At 34.0% G+C, this 16,344-nt stretch overlaps 2 protein-coding genes and 1 long non-coding RNA gene across 6 annotated transcripts; 2 read left to right on the top strand and 1 right to left on the bottom strand.

Annotated features, from left to right (window-relative positions):
• Positions 1 to 108: 108 nt before the first annotated feature.
• On the bottom strand, positions 109 to 842 carry LOC124446635. The gene is made up of 2 exons (XR_006948502.1): positions 646 to 842; positions 109 to 555 (listed from the first exon to the last, which is right to left on the bottom strand). It is a non-coding gene; the product is annotated as an uncharacterized LOC124446635 (long non-coding RNA).
• Positions 560 to 7,183, top strand: LOC124446634 (SLAIN motif-containing protein 2-like). Of its 2 annotated transcripts, XM_046997479.1 has the most exons (14): positions 560 to 929; positions 1,197 to 1,342; positions 1,656 to 1,769; positions 1,845 to 1,922; positions 2,497 to 2,694; positions 3,126 to 3,206; positions 3,406 to 3,501; positions 3,612 to 3,746; positions 4,121 to 4,207; positions 4,298 to 4,423; positions 4,805 to 4,873; positions 4,973 to 5,044; positions 5,569 to 5,803; positions 6,474 to 7,183. In XM_046997479.1, exons 1-14 carry the CDS (start codon positions 691 to 693, stop codon positions 6,529 to 6,531), a joined length of 1,734 nt encoding a protein of 577 aa, XP_046853435.1. In that variant the 5' UTR covers positions 560 to 690; the 3' UTR covers positions 6,532 to 7,183. The 2 variants fall into 2 exon arrangements, with proteins under 2 accessions (XP_046853435.1, XP_046853436.1); XM_046997480.1 differs by lacking the exon at positions 5,569 to 5,803.
• A 481-nt stretch (positions 7,184 to 7,664) lies between these two features.
• On the top strand, positions 7,665 to 15,255 carry LOC124446770 (protein ST7 homolog). Of its 3 annotated transcripts, XM_046997647.1 has the most exons (19): positions 7,665 to 7,849; positions 8,083 to 8,165; positions 8,278 to 8,401; positions 8,478 to 8,507; positions 8,648 to 8,702; positions 8,940 to 9,009; positions 9,105 to 9,156; positions 9,697 to 9,775; positions 10,126 to 10,180; positions 10,273 to 10,360; positions 11,011 to 11,108; positions 11,202 to 11,294; positions 11,730 to 11,751; positions 11,869 to 11,941; positions 12,324 to 12,426; positions 13,242 to 13,392; positions 13,742 to 13,834; positions 13,901 to 14,040; positions 15,076 to 15,255. In XM_046997647.1, exons 1-19 carry the CDS (start codon positions 7,693 to 7,695, stop codon positions 15,169 to 15,171), a joined length of 1,662 nt encoding a protein of 553 aa, XP_046853603.1. In that variant the 5' UTR covers positions 7,665 to 7,692; the 3' UTR covers positions 15,172 to 15,255. The 3 variants fall into 3 exon arrangements, with proteins under 3 accessions (XP_046853603.1, XP_046853604.1, XP_046853605.1); XM_046997648.1 differs by lacking the exon at positions 8,478 to 8,507; XM_046997649.1 differs by lacking the exons at positions 7,665 to 7,849; positions 8,083 to 8,165; positions 8,278 to 8,401; positions 8,478 to 8,507 and adding an exon at positions 8,461 to 8,477.
• The last annotated feature ends 1,089 nt before the right edge of the window (positions 15,256 to 16,344 follow it).

The following is a 16,344-nucleotide window of genomic DNA, read 5'->3' as shown; positions in this document are numbered from 1 at the left end:
GCAACTTTCTAACACCGGCCTCTTCGAAATTTGCTGAAAATATGCCGCCCTTTATGACGTAACTTAATTATAATATCGCGCGCTCGAGAAACGAATACTTAAAACTTATTTGTCAGCGGTTATTCGCAATTTTGTCTTGATTTCTACAACCTAATCTAGACATTCAGATAAGAATTGAACTTGAAATTGAAGTAGTGTCTTTTACAAATATTCCTAAGTTAATTGTTTATAAATCGCCATCCATATTATGATTAGCCATTTTTTCATTTGTAAATTTGCTAAAACGATAACAGTATAATGTTGTACACATGACTTTAAAAAGTTCATCACTTCGTAACATGTTCGTAACTCGTAATAAGCAATATCGATGGTCTAAACTCTGAAATATCTTAATCTCAAAAATCACAATCCGGATCGCTTATTTCTAGGTTGAGTATATACGTTGAATTCCTGCCGGCCTAAAATATTCCACAATATCCCATTTTACTAAGTTCTTGAATCCCACGCAGTCTCCCATGACATATTAAGCTCCTTAATGTACACCTTTACCACCACCTATGGAAGAAAAACATCGCTTTAATTTTATAATTTCTAGCGGAAATCTCCTTGAAAGCTAAATTCAAAACTTTCTTTTATATTTCATACTCTGTATTTTGCCAAAATGAATATGAAGTGAGCAGAACGATCAGTATGGAAAATATGTTTGAGGTTCCGCCCATGGATTTAAAAACTTCAAGTTCAGCCGAACAAGAAGTTCGGAAACTTCAAGACATGGTGAAGAGGTTGGAAGAACAAAATGAAATTCTTCGACATGGCTCGTCCCAAAATAGTGCAGGTTTTGTCCCATCATCGTCGAGAGATTCTGTGGAGCTAGAAGAAGTGGAGCTTATTAATTTAAATGATTCGTCTGATGAACTTGAAGATAGCTGGTATAGTACATCCATAAAAAACACTCATTATTTTTGTAGAAGAGTTCGATGAAGTACACTAACTTCTTCTAGATAGTTCCTTGTTTTGCAGCTATTATAATAAACATCTACTTTTATTTTTGAACCACTGATAGAATGTACTGACTACATTGTTCAGCAAATGTACTTTCTGACAGTGACATGTACACATAGACCACCTGCTATTCTGACCTCTTTGTGGGTCATGGTTAATTTGTAATAGAAATTATCCTTCAATCATTATTTAAGGTTGTACGAGTCACCTGTTAAATCAGCCACACCAGCACAAAAGTCTGTTAATTCAACAAAATGGACTAATACTTTGACTGTTGATGGTTTGGATAGTATAAGAGGAAACCTTATTGACAAACTTGATGATATCGAAACTCAACAAGGTTTGTTTCATATTTGAGATGCATTGTTGTTATTCCTTTCCCGCACACAAAAACATGAATACTTACCAAAAACCATACGACTTTTGACATCTTATTTTGAAAAGAGAAAAATGATTGATGTAGAATATTCAAAGTGTTGTGAGAGGCAAATTATACAAAAAGCATTGATCTGTTAGATGGTCAACTGCTTTCCCCTTATTGCAAAGACATTCATAGCATTGTAACGTATAGACATTCATTGCATGCATTATCATGAAACAGTAATTATATGCTATTGTTGATTTGTTTTCAAAACATAGCATCCCTTATGTAGAAATATCAAAAGTGAGGGCAGCCCAGTCACGTGTCAATAAAGTTTCTTCATTCAGTGCTCAAAAGAATACAATGTTTTTTCAACCTTCAAGTCAAGCAATAAGTTCAAAAAAAGGTAAATTTGTCCTAAAACATAGCTTTGATTCTTTCGATAGTCCCTATTGTAATTTCAATATCTTTATTTGTTTAGGCAAAAGGTATAATGATAGTCACCAAAAAAACCATGAAAATGATGACAGTATAAATGAAATGGAAGATGTTTTGCAAGGTATGTTGGTCCATTATTAAAAATGTTAAGTTACAGTACGCCAAATTGTTCACTTCTTTACACTTCTGCCAAAATAAAAGCCTGAACATTTAATGATGTTGAAATGAAAATTGAACTTGTTGAAGATAGTTCTGAATGTTGGGCATGTTTTTAATTATTATAATTATTATAATTATTATTCTTATCATATTATTATGTGAGGTATCCTCAGATATCATTTGAGGTATCCTCAAATAAGTTTTAAGTATTCGTTTCTCCAGTATTCAAGAGGTTATGAATTTTATTTTAAAGTGACCTTTAGCGTGGACATGCACTCACACATTTTTGCACAAGCATAATGAAATCTTCATATTTTTACATATTTTGCAACATTATTGTAACTATAGTGTGTATGTTTGGTAGCATCAGCTTGTGCAATGCTATTCAAGAATGATGTGTCAGTAAAGTTCAACAGGCTTGTCTTAAAATGTTTTGAGTTATTTTTTTTTCTTGATATAAGTGCTGTTTATTTGATAAATTCTAATGCGAAGATTCTCCTCCTTTGACTAATGGTCTTCTTTAAATATGTGTGTAGGTCCTATTTTGAGAAGATCAGCTACAAGAAATGCTGAGCTTGAAGAGAATACCACCCTTTCTCAGTCATACGAAGTTGATGATAGCATACAAGGTCCCATATTACGTAGATCAGCTGTGAGAAGAGAAAAGAATGAAAACTCCGGTTCTCTTTCTCTCACTACAATGTTGCAATCTGAAGATTATGATAAAGAATCAGGTGATACGTTCCTTGTTGTAATGTTGGGAAAACTTTCCTTTAAACAAGGAAAATCTAATTGTGTTCCACGGTTTTCAAAAGTTTTCAAACTCTATTTATGAATGGCATCAATGCTCTTTTTATACCAGTATAACAGCTTTTGTCACCAATTGTGGAACTTTCAGTGGTTTAAAACGATACGTAGTACTGTAGGGTTTTTTTGTTTAAAACGATACGTAGTACTGTAGGTTTTTTGTTTAAAACGATACGTAGTACTGTAGGTTGTTTTGTTTAAAACGATACGTAGTACTGTAGGTTTTTTTGTTTAAAACGATACGTAGTACTGTAGGTTTTTTGTTTAAAACGATACGTAGTACTGTAGGTTGTTTTGTTTAAAACGATACGTAGTACTGTAGGTTGTTTTGTTTATATTCTCAATTCATTTGTTCAAGGTCCAATTCTTCGAAGATCAGCCGTCAATGAAAGTGATCCATCAAGAGTATCTCAACCCGAAGTCGACGATGAATTGACTGGTACGTGCGTGTGAATCTTATAGAGCGATGTGCATCAACACGCAAATTTCAATAAATTCTGTCTCCATTAAGAAAAACTTTTAAAATATTTGACGGATCACATGCCGTGCAACTGCCTGTACTGGTGAAGACAAATAATGTTCTTGTAATAAAGGTATTGTACATCGTGAAGCTCTCATCTTTTTTTAATTTATGCAAGGTCCCATTTTGAGAAGATCGGCTGTTGTTAAAAAAAATCATGAAGAGAATTTATCAAACGTTCATGATGACGATGGTGACGATGATGATGAGCAAGGTAGTATAATATATTGAATGAAACACATTGTAGTGAATGCATTAATTTATTCAAGTAAACAAGGAATTTGAGGGAATATATTGTTTACAAATTGATTTCAAATTTTTTAGCTCCAATACAGCGCCGATCGGCATTATCTAAAGACACAAAGATTCAGTCTCAAATCAATGAATCACCAGAATCTCCCAGACAAACCTCTTTACCAGGCTTGCGTCTTCAACCTCGATCTCGCAGTAAAATGTCAGGTAATTTTACTTACATCTGCTGATTTATGAGTATTCTCCATTAAAGCGAATACAACTGAAAATAGCACGGCCTTAAGAAAATTTCTAACAACAGTAAACTGCATTGCATGCATTGCATGGTCATTTGAAGGTAGTCTTCCACTTATGTACGTATTTAGTTCAATGGGTTGCCAACAAATAGTGCGGGCTCGGGTAGTGTTGTAGTCAGCGGTCAACAAACACCAAATTCAATTTAGTAGTGCATGAAACTCTTACACAACATTTTTCCCTATTTTGGATAAGGTATCCCCTTTGGCCCCCTTGTACATCCAGGCAATTAATGTGTGAATCAGTGAGTAAAATACCATAAAACAGTTTGCATTTTGGTCGGACAGAAAACGAAGCAAGTGATAATAAAGGTCTGGATGTAAGCTCTCAAGGCAGCCAGGAAGATCTTCATTCAGATGATATCCAAGGAAAAGGTTGGTACTACGTCTTATTGATTCTCTTCATTATTGATCTTACGGTGTACATTTCATTTTTATGGTTTGCTTTATGAACTCAATTTTTAGTCCCTGTTGTAAAGCGTTCTGCACTTGCCTTACCAAAGCCATCATCTGAAGGTCTATCAAAGCAACTGTGGTATTCAGGACCCATTTCTCAAATGAACCAACGTAAAACAAAAATCGATGCAAAAGGTAAATTTTTTCATGACATCTACTTAATTTGCATCAAATTTATATTTGCAGCTCTTACAGAACTTATTATACAATACAATATTATGTAATACAGTACTATACTGCCATGCATTCAAATACGGTACGATATGGTACGATATGGTACGATACGGTACAATACGATACAATACAATACAACGCACCGCAATGCAATGTAATGCAAACTAAACAAACTTAATAAATATGTTTGAAAAAAATTCGATATTTGTTTTCAGCGAAAGTCATATAAGAATAAAATGCATAAAACCAGCATATAAAACACAGACAAACTTGTTTTGCTTTGTTGCTCAGAAGATATTATAGGACTACTATCTTCTTGCACGGCAAATTTTGTTCTTTTAGCAACAAGGCGATCTCTTTCGCCGAGTCCGGACGGAATAAACAAACTTCAACCAAGAACACAATCTGGCAGTAAGTTTACCTATTTACATTTCAAGAAATTATCGACTGTATGTTATACAAGTTTCAATAATAACATTGATGACATGTAGCAAGCGATTTTTTCAACAGTCACCCCGCGGAGATCTGCTGGATCTAGAGGGAGTATGGAGGATTTATTGGATTCAGAGAACACAGCAACGCGTAAGTTTAATGATAACTGTGTATGTTAGTTGATATATGATGATGACTTTGTATACATACGACACAAATCCTTGACGTCCATTGCTTCTGATCGATCGCGAAATTTTTATTTTAACTTTATAACTAAACAACATTGAGGTTATTCTTCCAAAGCCACTACAATAGAAGGATTCAATTCATAACATTTCATCACACAATTAAAATAAACGAAAAGAAATAGAATTTTTTGATCATGTAAACGTTGACGTTCGCCCGCATTTGAACTTTCAAATATCGAAACGAGCTGTAAAACTCGTTTTTCGAAAAGTTGAATAAGCTCTTCGGTTCATAAAATATTTGGTGTTTTTAAAAAATGGACTTCATACATGATCAAAACATAGTCCTGGTTACTACATTTTGTTTCCCATTGCTCCAGTGCATGTTTACAACATTTCTACACTCTCTGAATAAATGTTTTTGAATGAGATTGTAGCATTCTAACCCAGTGTATGTTGGAACTTTTCTTTTATCGTGATGACATTTAGCTGTGCAACGACGAAGCTTGCCTCATGTACCGTTCGATTCGGCTGGTGTAAAATCACGTACATTGAAAGCTGACGATGGTATTATGAACAGAACGCAATTAAAACCAAAAAGTAAACTCCAAACTTTCCAACAACAACCGCAACAACAGCTGCAGCAACAAGGAAATCCTGTTGTTGCCCGTCGTTCAAAACTAGCTACACCATCGTCAGCTGCATCAAAAGGTGTAGTTGCTAGGTAATGATTCACATTGTTATCAGTACTTTAATCATTAATATTAATATAGAAGGAATCATCTTTTACTCGGTTGTGTTTGGCTTAAAGCAATGCATTTAGGCTATTTAAGTAGGCTATGATATCGTCAAAAACTCACTAGGGGTTTTACCCGAGGGAAATGGTGTAAGTCGGCGTTTGATCGGTTCTAAACCCACAACGATTGCTTAATGAAAGCCTGCTTCCCAGAAAGAACAATGAAATGCATTTATTAAAACTTTTCTGGCAATGGGCGTTTGATTTAATGTTATTTATGGACGATACTTCTTTCTGTGAAAGAAAGTTTACTTTGTTTGGATTCTCTTTGCAATCTTTGCATTCTAATTTACATACTTTATCATTTTAAATGAATAAGTTTATTAATATTTTACTCCACAGCAATCTTCCTTGAACTCATAGAAATTACATGAATACTGAATGTAGAGTTAGCCATAGCAGAATAAAGCTATTCATTAAGTAAAACAAAAAAACAGTTTCTTACGTTTTGTTTAACAATAATCAGTATTAAATTTACAGTTGATAATGACTGCATGTGAGATAGTTGGACTCTTTGTTTTTTGCTATTAAAATTGTTTGGTTAATTGCAAGACTCTAAGATGTATTGAAATATTGTGCGTCAATTTTTTCTTTATAGAAGAAAGTCGCCGGCAACTAGTGATCTCAATAATAGCTGGAATGAGGGCTGCTATTGAAGCTTTATGATTGATTGAGCTTCAGTAAAAGATCATGGCGAGTGTGTTCTCCTGGACTAGAATTGCTAGATGTAAAGAGTTATACGCATGTCATGTTGTTTTTTCTATTTAGATATTTCTGTTGACAATAAGTCAATAACATTTTCTCTTTTGTAATAAACTTGCATGGGTCGACTTTTCTTTCATTTTGTCAACAGTTATTGTACATATGACTTCCAACAGTGACTCTATCAATCGTCAATACCCTGTGCACTTTGCTTTAGATGTATTGTCTTGTGCAGTACTGTGATGAAGTAATTTGAAGTGTTTGTGATAAGAAAGTGAAGTATTGTAAAGTATAAGTGATTTAAGAACATGAAGTATTGTGAAGTATTTGTAATAAGAGCATTAAGTATTGTGAAGTATAAGTGATAAGAACGTCGAGTATTTCGAAGTTTGAGTGATAACCAATAAGAAGCTTTGCTTTCTGACATTTTCCTGTAGCATTTCTAAATTCAACACTGATTGTAAATTATAAATTTCTACAGTCAACTCACCATCAATGTTGTAATAATGAGAATATTAAGTAAAAGAGTTGTAGACTATTTAGTGATCCGTATGTATCAATGAGTTTTGTCATTTTAAGTAGATAAGAAGGACGTTGATGTCGGCATATGTGTTATATTTTATTTTAAATACATTTATAAGGCTACAACCAGTGGCCACAACTAGGCCAGCATTGTTCACGCAGTTCAGCTGTATGTTTTCATTTTACTTAAGCGCTCTCGGCCGTGCTCCCCGTGGCGGGAAATCTGGAGCCTTTCATTAGTAATTGCCCCGTGTTTCTGAGGTGAGGTAAGCATAATTTGGTAGTAAAATAGGTTGTCAACTAGTTGCCTGTTTTCTCTCTTAATTTCTATCTGAATTTCATTGCTTCACTAGAGTTTTCTGTCTTCTGATTGAGGGGACGGAGTCTACCTTCATTACCCGTGCCACTGCTATTTTATTTGAACAACCGTCAGAGAATGGGACTGTTCAGCAGGCAATGAAATTGGCCAGGCAGGAAGTCGTTAGCACATAGCGAATGACGTGTTGTACATACGTGTAAATGTACTAAGATGGCACTAAGTTCTAGAGTACTAGGCACAAGAAGAATCATCGATTCATCATTCACAATACAATATGGCGGTCAACGATGATGTGAAAAATAAAGAATCTAATAAATTTAAATGGATTGGTTGGTCATGGACCTATCTTTGGGGAGTGTGGTTCTTGACAATGATTTTTCTTCTCTATATGCTGAGAAACCCTTTAAAATTAAGAGAAAACATCTGTTTGGGTAAAAATTTTAGATAGATGTACATTAATTAATAGAAAAGACTGTAGTGGTACTATTTTCCGTCAGAGTGAAAAACATTTGTTGCGTTAATGTTCTTAAAGAGAAATTTCTGTGGAGATATGCATTATTTGATTGATTGCTAAATTAAATGTTTGAGCAATCTTGAGGTTTAGGCAAATGTCATTTTAAATTGACCTGCTTTTATAAAGCGAATATTACCTGTATATTTTCAGCAACAAGTTTTTTTAATGCACTTACTCCCAAATTTTATGTTGCTTTGACCGCAACATCCTCATTTATATCTGGTGTTATTTTGGTAAGTTTGTGATTATGTTGATGGACGAAAATGATCAGTTAAACATTTAAATTCAGCACAAAATTTACAGAGACATGGATTTGAAGGTATCGATTTTGTTTCAATGTTTTAGATTTTCGAGCTGTTGTATTTTAAGCGACATGGGATGTCGTTTATTGAGCAAATATCAGTGAATTACTTAGGCCCTTTATTAAGTGGCAGTGAAGGTTCATCACATTCTCATCAAGGTGTTTCAGGTATGTTTTTGGACATAACGTCAACTTCCTTACTTTCACACCTGAACCAAATACTGTGGGGTCTTTCATTCAACAGGTAAGGGAAGATTTTTGTGTAGGATGTCTGGTAAGAGAAATGAAATATTTAGGACTACCTTATGCTTTTACATTGAATGGAGGTCTGTCTGCTTGTTGGTGCTAATTGTTTTGCAGCAGATAGGGCTTTATCTGGCTAATCTTTTGTCGCAACTAAAACATGTTTTCTAGAGTGTAAAGTTTGGAGAAACCCAATGAATTTGTTTCGCGGAGCTGAATATCAAAGGTGAATAAAAGTTTTGATGTCACATTAAAAATAGGACATCTAACATGAGGAGATATAGATTTATCAGCATCTTTATTGTCCATTGAAGAATTTTTTCTATTTTATCTTCAATTAAGACATTTTCATGGCGTATTTTTGAGATATTGTTGATGTGGCAATGAACTCATTTTATTATGAATTAGTGCTTAATGATGAAAAAATGCGATGCCCATTTTTAAAAGTACATTTTATCTATAGATATACATGGGTAACTGGCAAAGAACCACTAACCTTTTATGATATGAATCTTTCCTCACAAGACCATCAGGTAAAATATTTACAATGCATCTTGATGTCACTGAGGCTGTTTTCCATTTTATGCAAAGTGTTTAAGGTATTTATTGTTTCCTTTCACCTTTGCAGAAATTCTTTACATGTGAATTAGATAGTCCAACTGGAGGAGCATCTGATACAAGTATGTTTTCCATTGGCTTGATATGATCTTTGAATTTTGCCTTCAATTATAAACAAAAAATCAGCAAAGATTGTTTGTTAGATTTCCACGACTATTAATTTGCGCAGCAATGGCGCATACCACTATAGTTGTGCAGTTCAAGAAGTTTTATGTCGGCTTTGGTATCAGTTTTTTACTTTTCGGAGAAAAAACCTGAATTTGGTCTGACACTTCATAGAGTTTCAAAGAAACTTTGCGCTATCATTACAACTAGAAAAAATTCATTCATCAAATGGGATTGTGTAAACTTTCTGGAGGTTATGTGATGATTCTTTTCCTTAGTTTTTTACAATAGTTGCATTTATATTGCTTCATCAATGATCGATGATTCTCCTTAAATATTTCCATTGTAAGTTTTATAACTATTCAAAATTTACATGAGAAAGCAGGTTTGGCCTATACTGTTGTCGGTGAATAAGAAAGTACCGAAAGAACCGATTTTTTCGATTTACCGCACAGTAAGTGTAACGATTTCATCTGGAATTTATTCTGATGTTTTAGTCATGTACACTGCGTGGAGAGAACGCAATGCTGAGAAGAGAATAGAGATAGCCCACAATGCATTGCAACAAGATGTCAAGTGCGTAATACTGAATAACTTTGATAACTAAGTTTACCATTGGCTGTTGTAATACCATGTCTTGGTGTGTGAGAACTTTTGTTGCCTTACTTCACAACGTGAAGATTTCAACGTGAACTTATGTCTCTGTCATCTCTTCCTCTTATTTACTCTTCCTCACTAAGTTTCCCGCTCTCGTTAACTTTTACTGCTTGATTGTCCTCTCACCCCTCCCCTTACATTTACTACGTAAAGGTTTCAAGATAACATTGTGTGTCTCCTTCCTCATCTTAACTCTTACTATATGAAGTTTGCGAGGTAATTTTATGTACAAGTAACGAGTTCAGTTTTATATTTGTTATTATTTACAGCTGCGCTTCAGCCTATGTATTGCTAGCTGAAGAGGAAGCCACTACAATACTACAGGTACGAACTAGGTCGTGTTTCTGGAAAGTCATATTTAATACAAATCCTTTCACTATACGATCGTTTATTGAGATTTCATTGCTTTCATTAAGGCTGAGTCGTTTTTCAAGCAAGCTCTTAAAGCAGTCGAAGGCTGTGTTAAATATAAATTTTATCCTGTCAAAGCTGACCCCATACATAGTAAGTACTAATACTTATGTCTGACACAGAATTCTCTTGTCTTTCCGTTTTTATCTTTCTTCTCCAAGATTGTTCAGTGTTTGGAAATGTGAATTTTGTTAATTGCCATGGTAAAATCAGTTTCTGCTGAAGGGTGTTGAAGGGTGGTTGTGAAGTCACTCGTTAGATAGCGATTTTATACTTTGTACTTTAGTTGATGTAAATCGTTCAAGTCAAGTGCAGTCCTTGTAATTTTAATTTTCTATTTGCTGGTTCATGTAACACTCAGGGGACTGTACCTGTCTTGACATTTTTTGAACACACACTTACAAACAAAGTCTAACTACAATAAATGTTTTAAAACTATGTATAGTAATGGTAACACTTCGAACATAACATCATTTCCTTCACAAAGTTCATTTTCTCATCTTTAACTATATTATGTATTTCAATTCTGTTCCTCATTTACTTTTTCCCTGTACAATACAAGCTTGTACACCTACTTATAACGGAATTTATACAAATAAACAAAGAAACTAAACTTACATAAAACTCCTAAATTAGTCATGAGCTTAGCCACTTTTCATACATTTATGAAATTCCTCAAGAGTACATAACATAACAAGTACCCGTTCGCAGGCAATATAATAACCAGATAATTTTCAACACAGGTCGTGATACAAATACCTGTGCTTATATAAAACGACGTTTAGCAATGTGCGCAAGAAAGCTGGGTCGAGTCAAAGAAGCTGTGAAGTTAATGAAAGAGGTAAATTTTTAGTTGGAAATGTCACTTTTTATTCAGTGGTTTAAATTGACTTCAATATGGTAATTTCTGTTTCATTGTGTGTTGTTTTTATAGTTGATGAAAGAATTTCCTGCAATGAGTGTTCTTAATATTCATGAAAATCTCATTGAAGCATTATTAGAAATGCAAGCGTATACAGAGGTTCAGGTAAATACAAATCCACGATCAAGCATGCGTGTATACAGAGGTTCTAGTAAATACAAATCCAAGATCAAGCATGCGTGTATACAGAGGTTCAAGTAAATACAAATCCACGATCAAGCATGCGTGTATACAGAGGTTCAAGTAAATACAAATCCATGAATGATCTTTCAGTTTATTGCACAGTGGGCATTTTAAAATCACAAAATTGTTGATGGTAATTGGATAAATTGTTGCTTATTCAAGATTTTCAAAGTTTATATTTTTGCTGGAGGGAACATTGTACCATCCTATAGAAAATACACAAAAAGTCTGTTTATTTCTGTTTCTGCGTTTTTTTAAATGTCGATTTCTTATTTTGGCACTAAAATGTGTTATTCAATCTGTGGCTCAGACCGTCCATGTAAAAAATTTCTCTTGAATTTCTTTTCTGTTTTTTAGCAAGTTTTAGCAAAATATGACGGTGAGTTTGAATTACTGTTTTCATTATTTTATGACCACTTGAATAAGGTCCATGTTAAGTCAGTATAACAAACTTCTCGAAACGTCAATTTATTAGAAATATTTTACTTCGCTCTAGATATATCGTTGCCGAAATCTGCTACCATTTGTTATACTGCTGCATTACTAAAAGCAAGAGTGGTCGCAGAGAAGTAGGGAACTAGCTACGTATTTCGTCTTGTTGATAATCTAATTCAGATAAAACAGGTTTCGAATTAATGGGATTATTCCTTCACCGTATTTCATTAGATCAATCAAACACTTTCTTTCTTGACTATGAAATTATTGTGAAATAAGGTTGAACAAATTTGGGAAGTTTCTATTGCTCAAAATATACAATATTTATGACGGAATCGACCAATCAAATGATTATTTTATACAAATTGAGAATATGGCAATGGTTACCAAAATTCTCTCAGCGAAAAATCACTATTAATTATTTAACTTTTCTTACCCTTTATTGAGGCTTATAGATTTCAATATAATACTTTATGTGGGTGCTCACTGTGTCATTACCGTTAAATATATCTTTAGATTTTCTCCTGAAGTAGCTGCTAAACGTGGTTTGAGTCCAACGGAGATGGCTGCCGTTGAAGCAATACATAGAGCAGTTGAGTTTAATCCTCATGTTCCAAAGGTAACTATATATTACACTTTTTTGCCAAAGCTAGAGTTAATGTGTCTTTGAACACCTTCACCCCAAAACATATGAAAGTTTTTCACTATAAGTGGTCATTTTTTATTTGTCATCTTTAACGAAGCACAAGACAAGACGTTGTGAAAAAATATTTTTCAGTAATTATTAAGCCTAGCTCTCATTCATCGCGAAACGTTGGTGATCGAGCTTTTACAAAATCAGCGAGCGCTTACGATTAGTGAGAGAGCATCGAAAATTGTGTTGCGGACTTTTTGTGACGGTCGCCGAATATCGGCGCTGCAATCGCAAGAAAAAACCCAGTTTGTTTCTTGCGATCATTGCCGATCATCGCCGATCGTTGCCAAGTGCTACAAGATTAAAACATCTTTTAGAACGAGAATTTGTTGAGTCCGGCAACTTCGGCGACAACTTATATTATAAACAATTGAATTTGCACTGAAATTATCAACTTTAGATTAAAAGGAGCCATTTTTTCTTTGGTATGAATATCAAAGCGCGCATACTTATATATCATCGCCGATTTATGAGAACCTTTCGTACACTGGACATCACCGACCATCGGCGATAGACATCGCAGATAAATAACGCTTTGCGATGAATGAGAACTAGGCTTTAGAACAAAAAAGTCTAATTCAGTTTTTATTCTAATTTCTAGTCTTTACGAAGCACATAGTAAGACGCCATGAAAAATATTTTTCAGTGTTAGAACAGAAGAGCCTTATTTAGTCTTTATTTTTGTTTCTAAACTTTTGCAGAAGCACATAAAAAGACGCCATTGAATATACTTTTTTTAGTATTTATTAGAACAGAAGAGTCTGATTCTTCCTCCGGAACATATACTCAAAAGAGGGGATAGTGAAGCTCTTGCATATTGTTTTTTTCATCTCGCACATTGGAAGAGAGTTGATGGTGCCTTGAACCTTCTTCATTGCACATGGGAAGGAAGTATGTTGTAATTTATTTGCTATTACGTTGAACACGAGGGCGGTGGAACATTGATAATTGAGGGGTATTATTCATACATGCATGTTTTACTTTTTTAGTTTCTATTGAAATCAATTGTGTCTACGAATTACAACATATGAATACATGAATATAGCCCCCCCCCAATTATCAATGTTTTGCACTTGTTGAACAAATGCTCTTGACTGAAGTAAACATATCTTGTGATTAAGTCATGATTTGTTCCGGGGGGTGAAGTCTGTTTGTGGTGTTTGATAATATGATAACTGCTTTTTAGTATTTTATCGAAATTCTTTTCATACATGACTAAAATGATTGTATTGCGTTTTAGCATTTCGCCTTTTGCCTTATCCTATGGAAAAAGGTCATTTATTTCATCCATATCCAGCGTGTACTGAGTCTGCTGATAGAGAGCTGTTACCTGGTATGAATTTAACGTACATCTTATTTTTGATCAATTGGATATGTTTTCATCATCGCTTCGTTTCAGCTCACCATGTTTTGTCAGTATATCCAAAACGAGAACTTCCATTCTTTGTATTATTTACCGCTGGTCTCTGTTCATTTAATGCGCTTTTGGCCTTACTTACTTATCAGTTTCCAAACTCAATGGCTGCAGCGTCCAAAACGGTAAAGTCAATGATTTAGTACTCAATCCCCTTTATGTCTAACAACTCTGGCACTCTTAAGATGACCATACCGCTAAGGTTGTCGAAACGTCATGCAACATTAACACCAGCAGTCCTTCTCAGGACTCTACTAACCTAGACGATGTGAGGCAAAGCGCCATCTTGAAAAGTCGCAAAGAGCAACACTGAAAATGAAAACTAAGTTGAAAGAAAGTTTAAAAAACCAATCATATCAAATATTTTGAAAATCAAACCTAGACTATCAAATTTCTATCAACAAAGGAAAAGAAGATATTCGTCGGAAATATCATCAGTTTTGCCACCTTTCAAGATGGCGGCTTGCCTCACTCGTAACTATCGAATTTTGGCGGAGTCATATATCTTGTCGACTGAGTTCTAGGTCATTGAATAACGGATACTGACATTAAACAATTATTGGATGAGGTTCAGCATGATATCAAGAATTATTCAGATGTACAACATTTCAAATGTACAACATTTTTTAAACCTTCGCTGATTTGTTTTTGTCAGTTAAATATGCTTCGTCGAGTTTTCCGCATCCTTTTTGTTCAAAGGCTTTGCATATCGTTTTAAAAAACTGTGATGAACATCGCTATTATTTGATTTTTTTCAAAACCAGCTTTTAATGGCGAAAAAAATTGTCAAAACTATTATTTGTAGATTATGACCTCATAATTACAGGTATGGACAATTATTTGTAAATATGACGTCACAATTACAAATATCGAGAATTATTTGCAGGCAGTTGACCAATCAAAACCGACTTGTTTACATAGTGAATAATAAAATAAATTCATTGTTATTAAGAAACACGTAGGTGGTTTATAGAACAGAGGCAAACTATCTAAGTTTGCTGGTCGAAATCATAGCTTAATTCTTTAATTAAAGCATGTGACAGTAATTTCTTCTGACAGAAAAATCATCAATTGTAAATTTATTTCATGTACAAGCCACCCAGATTTTGTCTGATTGTTTTTATTGTAAATCTCGGTAAATCTCGATGATTATTGTTCAGGTGGTCGCGTGGTTGTCGACGCCATTCGGCTTGCTGGCTCAAAAATTCGAAGATTTATTTCCTGCTCACATTTGGAGTCAACTTACGCAGTTTTAAAGACGACAATTAAACTTTGTTTGAGAAGTTAGGAACAAAATGTTACAGCTGATAAGATGATACGTAATATAAACAAAAACGAAACATGTGTCCATTGTCTTTATTCTTTTCTCCCAAGGAAATATTTTTATAGAGCATGCGCATGTAGATCATTTCTTATGGGAAAAAACTCATGTTGGAGGGCAGGGAGGGAAAAATCAAGGCTGAGATTGTTTTATAAGGCATCGTTCGATCTTGATCTTATAAGTCAATCTAAGATATTAATCCATACTTGTAAAGATGAACTGCAAAGTTCAATGCTAGATTATATCAAGATGGCAATCTTCATAATATGGCTCCTAAAGACCTTTCCTGTTAGTTTACATGAACAAACCATAGGTCAAAGACTACTGCCCATATTCTAAAAGCTCACACTCACTATTGGCTCAATATGAAAATGAAGCTTTCTCTTATCATTGCATCGTAAAAATCACACACTCTCTCTTATTACGCTTTCCCTTATTCAGGGAGTATGAGTGTGAATGTGAGGGAGCTTTTAGCATACGGGCGTGCGAATTTAACTTTTTGTGCCTCTACAAGTTATGAACTCCTGCAGAATGAAAAAGAGATTGCGTAAAACTTTTGGTAAAAAAAAAGACAACTCAGCTGTTCAAATTGCTTCTCGTACGATGTGTTCATCATCTTTGTTTATAACATCATTATGAGTATCTTTAATTATAATTAAGTAATATAACATAATTAAGTACTTTAATTATACTTAAGTAATATAACATAATTAAGTATCTTTAATTATACTTAAGTAATATAACATAATTAAGTATCTTTAATTATAATTCTTATTTTCTTGTTTAGGGAAAAACCATTTACTCATTGAATAGCATTGTGTTAACTTGTTGAAAATAGTTTCCTATTTTTGGTTCCAAGATCGTTCATTCGATTGGTAATATCCAGTGAAGATGGAAGAATCTCTGGCATTGAGATGTAGAAGAAGTATCTACAATTGTTTTGGCTATCAGTCCTGGCAGTCCACATTATACAATACTAAAAATTTTAAAATATTCGATTTTGCACAAAGTATTTCCAAAGATGAGGTAAAGTACAAGCACTATTTTACATAGAAAAATGCGTTTTATTTCTTGCCAATATGATGCTTCTCTTCAATAAATGTCGAAA

This window comes from Xenia sp. Carnegie-2017, unplaced genomic scaffold, assembly GCF_021976095.1.
Source record: "Xenia sp. Carnegie-2017 unplaced genomic scaffold, XeniaSp_v1 HiC_scaffold_22, whole genome shotgun sequence".
Taxonomy (NCBI): Eukaryota; Metazoa; Cnidaria; class Anthozoa; order Malacalcyonacea; family Xeniidae; genus Xenia; species Xenia sp. Carnegie-2017.
Note: the sequence above shows the minus strand (reverse complement) of the source record. Positions and strands in the feature narration are given on the sequence as shown.

What these genes read in the sequence shown, in the direction of transcription:
- LOC124446634 (XM_046997479.1), top strand. Translation starts at nt 691, where the DNA reads ATGGAAAATATGTTTGAGGTTCCGCCCATGGATTTAAAAACTTCAAGT. An exon ending in AGCAATAAGTTCAAAAAAAG is followed by an intron (nt 1,770 to 1,844) that starts GTAAATTTGTCC and finishes TTATTTGTTTAG; the next exon opens with GCAAAAGGTATAATGATAGT. An exon ending in AGTCGACGATGAATTGACTG is followed by an intron (nt 3,207 to 3,405) that starts GTACGTGCGTGT and finishes AATTTATGCAAG; the next exon opens with GTCCCATTTTGAGAAGATCG.
- LOC124446770 (XM_046997647.1), top strand. Translation starts at nt 7,693, where the DNA reads ATGGCGGTCAACGATGATGTGAAAAATAAAGAATCTAATAAATTTAAA. An exon ending in TTTCCTCACAAGACCATCAG is followed by an intron (nt 9,010 to 9,104) that starts GTAAAATATTTA and finishes TCACCTTTGCAG; the next exon opens with AAATTCTTTACATGTGAATT. An exon ending in CAAAGCTGACCCCATACATA is followed by an intron (nt 10,361 to 11,010) that starts GTAAGTACTAAT and finishes TTTTCAACACAG; the next exon opens with GTCGTGATACAAATACCTGT.